This window comes from Morone saxatilis, unplaced genomic scaffold (genome assembly GCF_004916995.1).
Source record: "Morone saxatilis isolate NCDOM2014 unplaced genomic scaffold, NCSU_SB_2.0 Contig6, whole genome shotgun sequence".
In the NCBI taxonomy this organism is placed as follows: domain Eukaryota; kingdom Metazoa; phylum Chordata; class Actinopteri; family Moronidae; genus Morone; species Morone saxatilis.
Genome location: NW_023340206.1, coordinates 10119675 through 10132103, shown reverse-complemented (window position 1 = coordinate 10132103; position 12429 = coordinate 10119675). Strand labels below are relative to the sequence as shown.

Sequence of the window (12429 nt, the reverse complement as noted above, 5' to 3'; positions counted from 1 at the left end):
ACTAGGGTAAAAATCTGCCGAAGTAAACTGATGACCTCAGCTGACATTTTAGATTAATTTATATATATACTTTTATCTTCCATATTATATTCAGAACTGTACACTGAACCCAAACAGTGAACTCAGTAACTGCATTAGTTTGTGTAAAACAAGTGATTTTGAGCAGATTATTTCCTGTTTAGGGAACTTTTTATACAATAGTCATTTTTATGTATTAGATATGTAATAAATAATCCTTTATAGGTTTCTTTTCTAACAAATTTAGTGTTTTCTTGTCCCTGACAGTTGGTCGTTGTTGATGATTTACTTTCCTTCTCAGAAGTGATCCAAATTCTGAGATATAGACCTACTGTGTATGTTTTTTAAAGTTTTCTTAACACCTTAAAATTAAGCCCTGGTGACCCCTAAACTTCTTTTACACAAACTAATTGCAGTTACTGGGTTCAGTGTACAGTTCTGAATATAATATGAAAGATGTGTATATATATATTAATCTAAAATGTCACTTTAGCAGGAGTGATCAGTTTACTTAATGGTAGAAAAAAAGGTTCCTTAAGAACCAGTGACGTAGTGAATAAATTGCTGATACTTGGTGTGAGTGAGAGCTGAAGACGTTTCCAATCGACCTGTGAGTAGCAAACCCAATGACTCATTTTATTTGTCCTGTTTCATCCCTACTGACTGGAAGTGTTTTGAGGATGTCGCAGTATATCGGATGAGTGTAATGTAAGGGTAAATGTGAAGTGTCTTGACAATAATATAACAAACGCCACACAAAAGGACTGGTTGCATTCCCCCAGGCAGGTTTAATAAAGAAATAACAGTTTCAGATATACAGACGTTCACTAATTCATAATTATACTAACATACTCTATCTGAACAGCATTACAAAGACCGCTGACTGGTCTATTCCAGTTTAGAGGTTAATTGCAGTGCAGCTAACATTTCTCAAAAGGTACAATTGGAATGTTTCAAGTATAATACTTGTTTACTCAGGAAGTTGAAATGCTACTTTTTAATACAGTTGTGGACCAGTGGACGTTAACATCTTGACCTTGTTAGTGTTTTGATTTCAGGAATCAGTAAACTGTGTGTCCCTCAACCCTGTGAATTTGTCTTCCAGGTGATGTGTCCGTCCTCTCCGAGCCTGACGGCGCCACTGGCCACCAGCTCCAGAGCGGCGGGGAAGGCTCGGTGCTCCGCCTCTCGGATTCTGTCGGACAGGCTCTCCTCGGTGTCTCCGCCCAGCACGGGCACCGCCTCCTGCACGATGATGGCTCCTGCATCCACCTCCTCCTGAACACACAGAGAGGAAACAACGTGTGACTCGTTCAGTTGGACTCCAGGTTTCCACATCTGCCATTTCCTTACTTACTGCTACGAAGTGGACCGTGCAGCCAGCGACCCGCACCCCCGCCTGTAGAGCCTGCTTCTGGGCGTTCACCCCCTTGAATGACGGCAGCAGGGAGGGATGGATGTTCAGAAGCTTTCCTATAACAATATACACAATGTAAAAAAAACCTTCCTGCAACCCAGCTGATTATCATATTTCATATATGAGAAACTTTCTCACCGTTCCATTTCTTGACAAACGTCCCCGTGAGGATCCTCATGAACCCGGCCAGACACACCAGCTCCACCCCGAATTCTTCCAGCACGCGGTCGATGGTGGCGTCAAACTCGGCCCGGCTCCCGTACAGCTTGTGGTCCACCACCTACGAGACACAACAGAACTTTGATTACTGCTCACACTCTTTTGCTTCTCAGAATTTCTTTACTTTGTTTGTGGATTTTGGTTCTAGTTTAATAGCCGCAAGCTCATCTTGTCCTGTTTTTACACCTTTAATTAAAACCTTCACTTTATCACCACACTGCACTCGTTGGATTGATGTGAAGCCTTTGAGGGGAGAGCAACCAGCCTGGTGCATGTTATTGTGTAAATAAAATAAAAACTTTATTATTTTTACCCGTGTCTGGATGCTGGCTAGCGACGCTCTCTTCAGGCCCTGAACTCCAGGTCTGTTGGAGATCACCACCACAATCTCTGCACAGCTGGATGGGCGCTTGGCCTGCTCTATCAGCGCCTGCAGGTTGGTGCCTGCGACACATGAGAGGATTAAAGAGAGACTTGTTAGAACTCTTGTAATCCAGTTTTAATCTGTACAGTGTAATATTTTGAAAAAACATGTTTATTGGCTTTTTGCTGAATGTCTGTACAGTAAAATATGCAGCTGGTTAGCTTCAGTCTACAGGGACTATTAAAGCTCACTAACAACTACCATGTTGTATATTGTTTGTTTAATCTGTACAAAAGGTTTAAAAGGAGGACGTCATGAGGACTGTTTGGTATCAATCTCAGCTAACTCTAGGCAACAGAGCAAACCTTTCTCCAACTGTTCTCATTTCAACACTAAGAAAGCAAACACACCTGAGCCAGAGATGAGAACAGCTACTCTGGTCCTCTTCTGTGGCATGCTGCTGTCACCATGGCAACCGCCATGCTGCTCGACCACCAACTCTCCACTGGGGGCGGGTCCTGTATTCAGCAGGCTGTGTTTGAGGTTGCGGACCACCACAGGTTCTGCCCCTGCACAAACAAACAAACATTTGTATTTACATTCTGGGATTAGACTCCGGTATAGGCAATATAAAAACAACAACAGGCAATAAGCCTTTCCAGTGTGTTACCTGTTTGCTTGTGGGCCAGTGAACCCACGATCCAGGCCTGTTCATGTGCTTGAAGCTGGCGTAGGACCCTCTGAGCATCCAGGGGGGAAACCACCAGCACTGCCCCCAGGCCGCAGTTGAAGGTGCGGGTCATCTCCTCCTCACTCAGACCCCCCTCCTTATGCAGCCAGGAAAACACGGGGGGGACGCTCCAGCGAGAGGCATCTGAGTCACACATCAACACAAAGTGTAAATATATAACCATACAGTGACCTTTATGTTGTGAATGAAGGAGAAGTGATCCTAGAACTAATAAACAGGAGAACTGTTTCTATTTATTCATGTTTACATTTGCACAAGGGTCATGGCTCTGTAACAGGAAACAGTTCTCAGTCTTATTTCCCTCTCACACTGAAATGCAAATGCAGCTTCATCCAAAGCCTTTCCGCTTTGTTGCTGTCAACATATTTATGTGCTTATGCTGCATTTGAAGCGTCTGTGTGCTTTCATCTCACCTAAATCGACTGCCAGCTCCTGGGGCAGCACCCGAGGGATGTTCTCCAAGAGCCCACCACCTGTGATGTGAGCGTAGGCTTTGACAGCCCCGCTGCGAAGGATTGGCAGCAGATGACGACTGTAGATCTTTGTTGGTGTCAGCAAAACTTCTCCTGGAATCAGAGTTAAAGTAACAGTTACAGTCATAGATTAATCTGCTCATTTTCCCAAATCGATCCATTTATTTACAAACTTTAAACAAAAGTAACTAAACATTGAAAATTAAAGAACTCTAATTGTAAAATCTTCCAAATTAAGAGCTCACTCAGGTCCACCTTTCTGCCTCGAAGGCGACTTACCGACAGTCTGTCCCACCCTCCCAAAAGGAGCCGGGGAGCTGTAGCTCAGGTTGGCCCTCTCCAGGACTTTGCGGACCAGGCTGAAGCCGTTGCTGTGGACGCCGGAGGAGGCCACTCCGATCAGCAGGTCCCCCTCGGCGATGTCCCCCAGCCTGGGCAGCAGGGCTCCGCGCTCCACTGCTCCGACACAGAACCCGGCCAGGTCGTACTCTCCTGGAGCGTAGACGCCCGGCATTTCTGCTGTCTCACCACCTGGACATGAACACGACAACATGGAGCCATAAAATATAACATCAATGTATAGAATATATTAACTCTTTTGGATGAAAGAAACACCACAATATGAATAAGCAGACTATTTCTCTCATGTACATCGTAATCCTCTCACCCAGCAGAGCGCAGCCGGCCATCTCGCAGCCCTTCGCAATGCCGCCAACCACCGAGGCGGCCACTTCCACGTCCAGGGAGCCGCAGGAGAAGTAGTCAAGGAAGAAGAGTGGCTCGGCGCCCTGAGCCAGCACATCGTTCACACACATGGCCACCAGGTCCTGACCCAGGCCGCCATGCTGGCCACACGCCTGGGCAATCTGACAACAAAGGAAACGGGAAATTTAAAGCTACGTGGGAAAAGACTGAATGCATTTAATAGCAGTACAAAGTGAGGCTTCATGTGGCTGCTATTTTTCTGTATTTATGATCACTTGAGGGACGTTTTGCACCTTGATGAATTTAAAAAAAAAAAACCTCTCTAGACTCACTGACAATAAGCTGAATCTGCTTCCAAGTATCCATGAAATAATCCTCGATATTTCTCACTTTAAATTAATGAAAGTTGTATTTCCGTTCAGGGGTTTTCAGAAGCCAGAGTCTAATCCTTTGAATCCGTCTGCAGATAAGTACATCTCCCCTGCTGCACCATTACGTCTGAGCCAAATTCTGAAGGGTTATTTCTTGGCCGATCTGGCGTCTTTCAAAGCCAATTTAGAGTGAGTCGAGCTTTTAATACTTTCATTTGTTCGAGGACTTTGCATTTACAGTGACTGCACAGTGACGACAAACAGCAGCGAGGTGGCAGACAGTGAACAGTGCTTGGGATCGGCTGTCAAACCTTCCATATTCTCCCACCTTGAGTTTGGTCCCTACTCCGTCTGTCCCAGAAACCAGGATCGGGTCCACAAAACCTGCTGCCTTCAGGTCAAACAGCCCAGCAAAGCCTCCCAGTTCTGCATTGCACCCTGGTTTAAAAAAAAAACAAAAAACTAAATTAAGTCATCCATTCTTTCTAGTTACTGACAGTTTGTTTCTGAATGAGAAAAAGGTTTCAGTAAGCTGCTTTACACACAAACACTGATTAAAACTGAGAATAGTATTGAAACATTTCCCCATAGTTCTGTTACATATGAACACTTGAAACATCCAGTCATTATGTGGATGGACTACAAAGTATTTTTATTATATATATTCTCTTTATGAGAATGAAGTTACCAGCGCGGGACGTTGCCTTGGCCAGAGGCTTGATCATGTCCACCAGCTTGTTCCCGGCAGCAATGTCCACTCCGCTGTCCTTATAGGTCAGACCTCTGTCAGAGAGACATAATACCCATCACTCAACTGGTGCTGTGACTGTTACTCCCAGTGTTGCATCATGGGGAAATATACACATCATAAGGATCTTAAGTACAAGTGTAAAGATTAAAGAAATGCTAGGACTCAATTACATCCGAAGTGAAGTTTATTATTCAGTAAGTTCTCCATGATGTACAGTAACAACTACAAAACAAACACAAACACACAGCGGGAATGTTTTAGCTCTTGTGTGTGCTTTTAGCTTTCTACTTTCACACACACCTGTGTTGGTTCAGGTGGGCGATGGCGTGGTGGCCGATGTCGCGGCGGTACACGGCGCCCGGGAAGCCCACAGCAGCCACGCCCTGATTGGCCGCCTGCAGAGCCGCCTCCAGGGACGGCCTGACTGCGGTGACGGTCAGGACCCGCCCACCGCTGGAGACAATGGCTCCGTCCTTCAGGGCGGTGCCAGCGTGAAACACCTGCGACCCCATCTCCTGAACCTGAGACAAACCTGAGGACCAGCAGAAGCACTGTGTCAGAGTTTAAATGATTCTGATACAAATCCTACAAATAGAGGCTCTAAGACAATGTCTGAACCCATTAAAACCCTTTTTTGTAGTATTGTGAGGACAATTAGTGAATGAAGTTTGCTCGAATAATTCCATGAAATATTAAACACAAATGTGTTTTTGCCACTGTTTGTCCAATGGGAAGATTCACCTCTACGTTTGTTTTCAATGAAAGGGAACTCAATCTTTGGGTTTTTTGGTTGGACAACACAATTAATATGAATATAGAAACTTGATGACCATTTATAAACCAAATACTACTAAATGATATTTCATGTGTCACACAAGCAGCAAATAAATTGCATTCATAGATTTCATTTTTGCTTCTACATTTTCTGAGAGAAAAAAACAGCACTAGTAGAAGAAACAGAAACCACTTGCCACACAGGTTTTGGCAAGGAGTTTAATTTGTGTTGGGTAATTTGGCCTGAAATTGAGTGTGGCAGATTAAAAGGAAATAATGAGTCCATTTTGGGGCACTTTCACACGAGTGCAGGATGACATCTTTGAAAGGTTGGATACAAATTAAAAAAAGGAAAAACAGGGTTCACAAATAGAATTTGCTGAATGAATGTGACTTGCTTCATTAACTGTGTGTGCTTACAAAACAGATTTCACTTCATTCAGTGCAGAAATATTTAATAAGTCTCCCCTCTGCTATAAGGTCAAGGACTAATGGTTGAAGCTTCACAAGTCTCTTCAGTAACTCTTTCAGAAGCTGCTTCATTATAATCACGCACACACTCACTTATTCCCCTTCTCTTCTTCCTGTGTTTGTCGTGTGTACCTGTGATCTCCACTCCCTTCTTGTAGGAGCCGGGGTAACCAGCGCTCGCCATAACCACGGTGACTGCAGAGCTGTCCTGGTGCCACACGGGGGCGCTGGAGGCCAGTTTGCTATTCATGGTGTTTAAGATAACTTCATACAAGTCGCTCTTCAGCAGCGGCAGCAGCACCTGGAGGAGCGACAGCAGATATTTAATCTTCATTTCACGAGACGATCCGGTGAGAGATGGCAGTCGGAGAAACCCACCTGACACTCGGGGTCTCCAAACCGACAGTTGAACTCGAGGACCTTTGGCCCCTGCTTGGTCAACATCAGCCCTGCGTACAGCACACCTGGAACAGAACAGGTGAATCTGAAACTAGAAACTCGCTGCAAACATAAGAGAACGGACGCAGAGGTGTAGACAGAAAAAGAGCACTTACCCACATAAGGAGTTCCCTCCTCCTTCATCCCGTCCACAGTCTTCTGAAGGACCGACTCCCTGATCTGCTGCAGCAGCTCCTGGCTCACCTGCACAGGACCGACAGACAGCAGCACGGAGCTCATTAAAGAATAAAAAGAATAATAACATAAAAGCCCAAAGAGGACTGGGCTGAGAGGAAGTGTGTACCTGAGGGGTGGGACAGTAGGCCCCCATGCCGCCGGTGTTTGGCCCCAGGTCACCGTCCTGCAGCCGCTTGTGATCCTGCGCCGGAGGCATCGGAGACACCGAGGAGCCGTCGCTGAAACACAGACACTGCGAGACAAAAAGGGGGAGATCAGTCCTCCCGCTAATTCACACCCAAAGCCAAAATGTTCAATTCTGTTCCACTCACAGACACTTCCTCTCCCTCGAGGAGCTCTTCAACCACCACTGTCTCCCCCGCAGATCCAAAGGCTCTGTCCTGCACCAGTTAAAGAAACAGATTTACCTTAAAATGAGGAAACGCAAAGCTGGAAAAATCCATAAAGAGCCGAATAGATCCCAACTTCTGAGACTGAGGCGGATATTATTCCACTGACCAACCAGGCAACTCGACGCCTGAGGTGGCAGCTTCGCAGCACTTTTTATTTTAGAAGGCCACAGAGAGGAGAAAGAAAATAAGACTCACTGCAGAGTTTAATTATTATGTATAAACTTGGTCTGACTTGGTTGGGAAATATCAGTCTTTAACCCAGCTTTGTTGTGGTGGGACTGATCGGGGGTCAGCTGTTCTCAATGTGTAAAATCTTTAGCTGAATACTGTTTTCCTTCATTTCCACTGGTTGCCAATAGAATTACCAAGGATGACAGATGTCTCATACCTTCATGATGTCCATCACAGCCTGACAGGCCTCGTCCGGGTCTTTTGCCACAATCACTCCCTTCCCCGCTGCCAGCCCGCTGGCCTTCACTACCAGCGCTGGGAAGTCGGCCCTGGAGACCCCAAAACAATGAAATAAGCTCAGTAATATGCAGTCACAACCAACATTTTTTTTTATTTTTTTACAGAAAACACATCTGGAACAGATGCTGCATGGTTGATGTGAAGCATTTTCTTTTTGTGGACCATTTAACACTTGCAGTGCATTATATTGTTTGTTCCATATGGATGAAGGCTGTCAGAATATGGCAGCTGTTGTTGTGCGATGGTTTATATGACCAAATAAATGACTTTCACTAGTAGTCACTAGAGTAGAAAGGATTTTTTTCTTTGTAGAAGTTACAGCTCTCTCTCATACGAGAGGCAACCGCCACATCTTAGATCATTAACTCATGAAACCATCTGAGGAAGAAACTTTAGTGACAATCTCATTTTCTATTATGGTGCCAGTTCTGTGTATTTAATGGCTCCGAAAACAAACTCCACAACTTTCCTGCCAGAAACTGAGAAACTGTTATTGTTACCATGAACGGAGCACTTTACGCCCTCTGCTAATAACATTTATTAATTGGTTGGACAATGCTGGTCGAAGAGGACTTGCGTCTTTACATCCTAAATACACTCTTCCAAAGATACAAACTGTCTGCTGTACTGACGTGCGGATGTAGCTGCAGGCTTCCTGGGGGTCGGTGAAGGAGCCGTAGCGGGCTGTGGGGATGCCGTGACGCTCCATGAAGGCCTTGGAGAAGCTTTTGCTGGCCTCCAACTGAGCCGCTTTGGCAGACGGACCGAAGCAGGGCACTCCGGCAGCCGTCAGGTCGTCTACAATGCCTGGAAGAGACGCTGAAGTTCAGGGAAACCGACTCGAGAGAAACAAAAAGGACCCACACAGAGGAAACAGAGCTGGCTTACCTGCTGCCAGTGGCACCTCGGGACCCACCACAACCAGCCCCACATGATGGTCCTTACAGAACTGAGCCAGGATGGCGTGGTTACTCACCGATACCTCTGCACGGAGAGAAACCAGAGGCTCATTTAGACTCTTCAGACGCATATTTAACACAACCTATTAAACTAATAAAGCACAATAATGAACCGATATTTCTACGTGAACCTACTGCTCTTCTCCGTGCACATGGGTGCCGTACACTGAGTGCTATATCCATCTACACCAAGGGGTCAGAGTAGTTCTGGATGATATTAAGTTAGACTTATTGGGGGGACCTGTGTTTTAAATAATAAAGAGAACGTAGAATTAAAAACTACATGTCCCACATACAGTGTTGTTTAAATACAGTGTCAGGGCTCACTTCTGGGATTCTGGAGCTGTACTGATCAGTCAACCCATTGAAATTATCAGCAACTGTTTTGATAGTCGATTAATCTAGTGGATCTTTGGGAGTCGGCAAAGCTTCCCCTACTCTGTAGGACGGTATCTGAGGATTTAATAAATACACAATACACAGAGAATTATATACAGCGTTCCTAAAGTCATCAGAAAACTCCCCTCTGACGTAATATTTACAGCAAGTAATCTGCTCAGTTTATCAGCTGTTCTCTGCTGTAAATATCCATAAAGTAAATAAAGTAAATATCCATTCAGGGGTCATCAGTCTATCAGTGACAGAAAGGGGGCCCTTCAGGACAAAGGTTGGGAACCACTCGATTAATCATTTAAAAAGGAATAGAAAGACACTAATTAGCTTTCTTGCTCAGAGTATCTTTGTTTAATATAAAGCTGGACCCAGGCTAAAATAATAATAAAAGATTTCCAGGATATTTGGTCATTTTAAATCAATTTCCAGGTGTTTCCACGCCTGGAAAACAAGTCTCAGGTTTTCTAGGTTTTCCAGGAATGTGGGAACCCTGAAACAGCTCAATAAATTCACTGGCTCCAGCTGCTACAATCTATAATCTGTGTTTTTGTCTTCTACGACAATAAATTAAATATCTCTTTGTTTTATACTGTTCAGACAAACCCAGTTGATTAATTGGGACAATAAAATACATTTTGATTAATGAAAACAATTATTTGCAGCCATCAATGATTCAATACTGCATTTCTTTTTCTTCTACTATATAATGTATTTTATAAACAGGAATGTGCTGAAACCTCAAGGTGTGACATAATCTCACTGTTTTTTTAAAAGCAGACTTAAACTGAACTAAAGAGTCTTGGGGTTCGTATTCACCAGAGTTGCTGATCTTCCCACAGCTGGCCGTGCCTGCGTTACCCGGGGCAACCAGGACTTGCTGAATCTGCGGCGACTGGGCCAGCTTCCAGGCCAGCACGTGCTCCCGTCCTCCGCTCCCAACCACCAGCACCCTCTCTGCCATCGTACCTGAGCGACCAGAAAACAAGAGAGTATTAAAACCGCTCACACCTTAAAAAAAGCTATTGGACGGAGCTGCCTTGCTGTTCTTTAACCGTTCCTAAAGTACCCTTTTAATTGCATGCAAAGACTGACCTATAACGAAAGTGAGGAAGCGCTGACCTTTTCTGAGGCCTGGGGTCTTATATTATCTTGTAATGCCACACTAACACGGATCCAATCAACTAGAACAAAAACACAAGTCAACAATTAAATGGCATGGTCACCAGGCGAGGCCGAATCTCATTTGCATGGAAAAACAAAACCATTATCAGGTTGAGATACAGTGAACCACTCGCCTTCGACTGTTTTATTCTGCAGCCTCTCTTTCGTTTTGGGTGCTTCATCTACCGAACGCAAACCAATGTTCTGTTAACGAAGGATTTATTTTATTATTTGCACATGTAAGGGACAGAACATGCAGATATACAGAGGCATGTAAACACCTTTTTATTTACTGATGTTTGCAAACATCTAAAAGGTTGTTTTTTTTTAATAATTAACAGAGGATTTCACACTAAAGGTAAAACATGATATGCAGTTTCACACAATCTAAATTCAATCAACAGAATCTCTCATGACAGACATTTGGATCAATATAATGTCATCAGATCGATAGAAACGAGTGATTTGACTAGTTTTGGGGCTTATTTGTTGTTCAGAACTTCCTAAATTAAATAAAAAAGACTCACAATTTTCAATTTTTTGCCAAAATGTACAAATTCAACAATTTTTTACTTAAAAAAAAAACAGCCGAAAAGAAACAAAGACAACCGCCATCAACTCAAACAAACCGGGATCAGAGTTCAAAGCACCCCAATCTGCAGCGACCTGATGAGTTCAACTCTCAGGGTTGTGCAATGGTGTGTTTTACTACAGTAACACACACATTGTCTAAAAGCTGCATTGACTGGGAACAGACACAGTACAGAGGGGGGGGGGGGTTGGCACAGTGGGTGCACATGCTCCACAATTAGTCAAATCACTGCCTTTGATTGGAATCACTCCTCATGTGACTCGCATGTCAGGGAGCAAATCAAATGAGTCTAACAATGCAGGGTTTCATTTCAACGCTCCTCAAAGACAAATGTGCTATATGGGGTGAAAAAGCTTCACTTTCTTATCCTACTGCGTACTCCACTGAAGCTGTGCACCCTGTAACTAACATCACAGGATCAATTAACTAGAAAAATCACACTGAACTCCTGTAAAACATGTCAAATAAGTTCAAATAAGCGTTTAACTCACAGTGTGTGTCACAAATATACTGCACATGCACTTATTCTGCACTTTATGATGGATGGTGTCTACATCCTGAAGCCATTCCAATATCTCAAAAAGATCAATGCTCAGTTCAAACTCCAGCTAACCTCAACAGTTTGTCTGTACATGACAGTAAAGTGAAGCAAAAACAAGTAATTTGCATTGGTTAACAGTTAGTTAGCAACATTAGCACACAAACACAGGTACACATGTAGCATGCTGTTTTTAAACACTCACCTGTGTGTGTTTTAAGTGTCTGTGGGACGCAGGAAATAGCCGGAGCCCAGTTCAGGACCAGTGTCTCCTCTGCTCTCAGCCTGCGGACTGAGCGTGGAGGAAACTACGTTAACACACACACACACACAACTTTCAATACAACCAACACACCCATAAAAGCCACATCAACAAACACACCCTCATACACAACCAACACACACACCACATCAAACTACACCAACTCATTCCACACAACACACATCACTATCACGACATCACAAACCTCATCAAACAAATTCACCCACCATCAACACGAACACAACTACACACACACAACACAACTATCACACACACCGCTAGAAACCAACATAATACATTAACGAGTAAAAACACCACATTCCTTATGAACTCATCTAGCTGATGTACCAGAATTTCATAAAATTAACACAAATAACCGACGTTTAACAAGTTAACCAACACTGATAGCTAGTGCTCCATACTATCTATCAGTACAACCAAGACTATTGGATATATCTCACATTCTAAAGATTCCCTCCTTGACATGTATACGCGACTAGTATTCCTACTTCCTACACCTGATAACTTGAATTATTCAGTCGTCTTGTCCAACCAGAGATTCTAGCGAGAGAGAAAAAGATCTTCTTGTATGATTCATATTTATCCTAGAAGTATGTCCCACATACTTCCTTCCAGGGGTGTTTATGACTGCCGTAGATATAGACACCCAAAACGGATAAGTACGTTGGCTTATCTACAAATAGAATATCG

At 43.9% G+C, this 12429-nt stretch overlaps 1 protein-coding gene across 3 annotated transcripts; it reads right to left on the bottom strand.

Moving 5' to 3' along the window:
- Positions 1 to 780: 780 nt before the first annotated feature.
- gart (phosphoribosylglycinamide formyltransferase) lies at positions 781 to 11788 on the bottom strand. Of its 3 annotated transcripts, XM_035677824.1 has the most exons (22): positions 11662 to 11788; positions 9982 to 10131; positions 8702 to 8797; positions 8446 to 8620; positions 7731 to 7842; positions 7262 to 7330; positions 7057 to 7182; positions 6869 to 6956; positions 6693 to 6778; positions 6447 to 6615; positions 5370 to 5601; positions 5007 to 5101; positions 4647 to 4756; positions 3910 to 4108; positions 3522 to 3773; positions 3183 to 3335; positions 2689 to 2892; positions 2429 to 2587; positions 1968 to 2098; positions 1574 to 1715; positions 1376 to 1491; positions 781 to 1296 (listed from the first exon to the last, which is right to left on the bottom strand). In XM_035677824.1, exons 2-22 carry the CDS (start codon positions 10124 to 10126, stop codon positions 1099 to 1101), a joined length of 3057 nt encoding a protein of 1018 aa, XP_035533717.1. In that variant the 5' UTR covers positions 10127 to 10131; positions 11662 to 11788; the 3' UTR covers positions 781 to 1098. The 3 variants fall into 3 exon arrangements, with proteins under 3 accessions (XP_035533717.1, XP_035533715.1, XP_035533716.1); XM_035677822.1 differs by having other exon boundaries at positions 781 to 1491; XM_035677823.1 differs by lacking the exon at positions 11662 to 11788 and adding an exon at positions 10285 to 10315 and having other exon boundaries at positions 781 to 1491.
- Between the last annotated feature and the right edge of the window lie 641 nt (positions 11789 to 12429).

What these genes read in the sequence shown, in the direction of transcription:
- gart (XM_035677822.1), bottom strand. Translation starts at nt 10,126, where the DNA reads ATGGCAGAGAGGGTGCTGGTGGTTGGGAGCGGAGGACGGGAGCACGTG. An exon ending in CGAGGTGCCACTGGCAGCAG is followed by an intron (nt 8,621 to 8,701) that starts GTAAGCCAGCTC and finishes CGTCTCTTCCAG; the next exon opens with GCATTGTAGACGACCTGACG. An exon ending in TAGCCAGCATCCAGACACGG is followed by an intron (nt 1,716 to 1,967) that starts GTAAAAATAATA and finishes TGTGTCTCGTAG; the next exon opens with GTGGTGGACCACAAGCTGTA.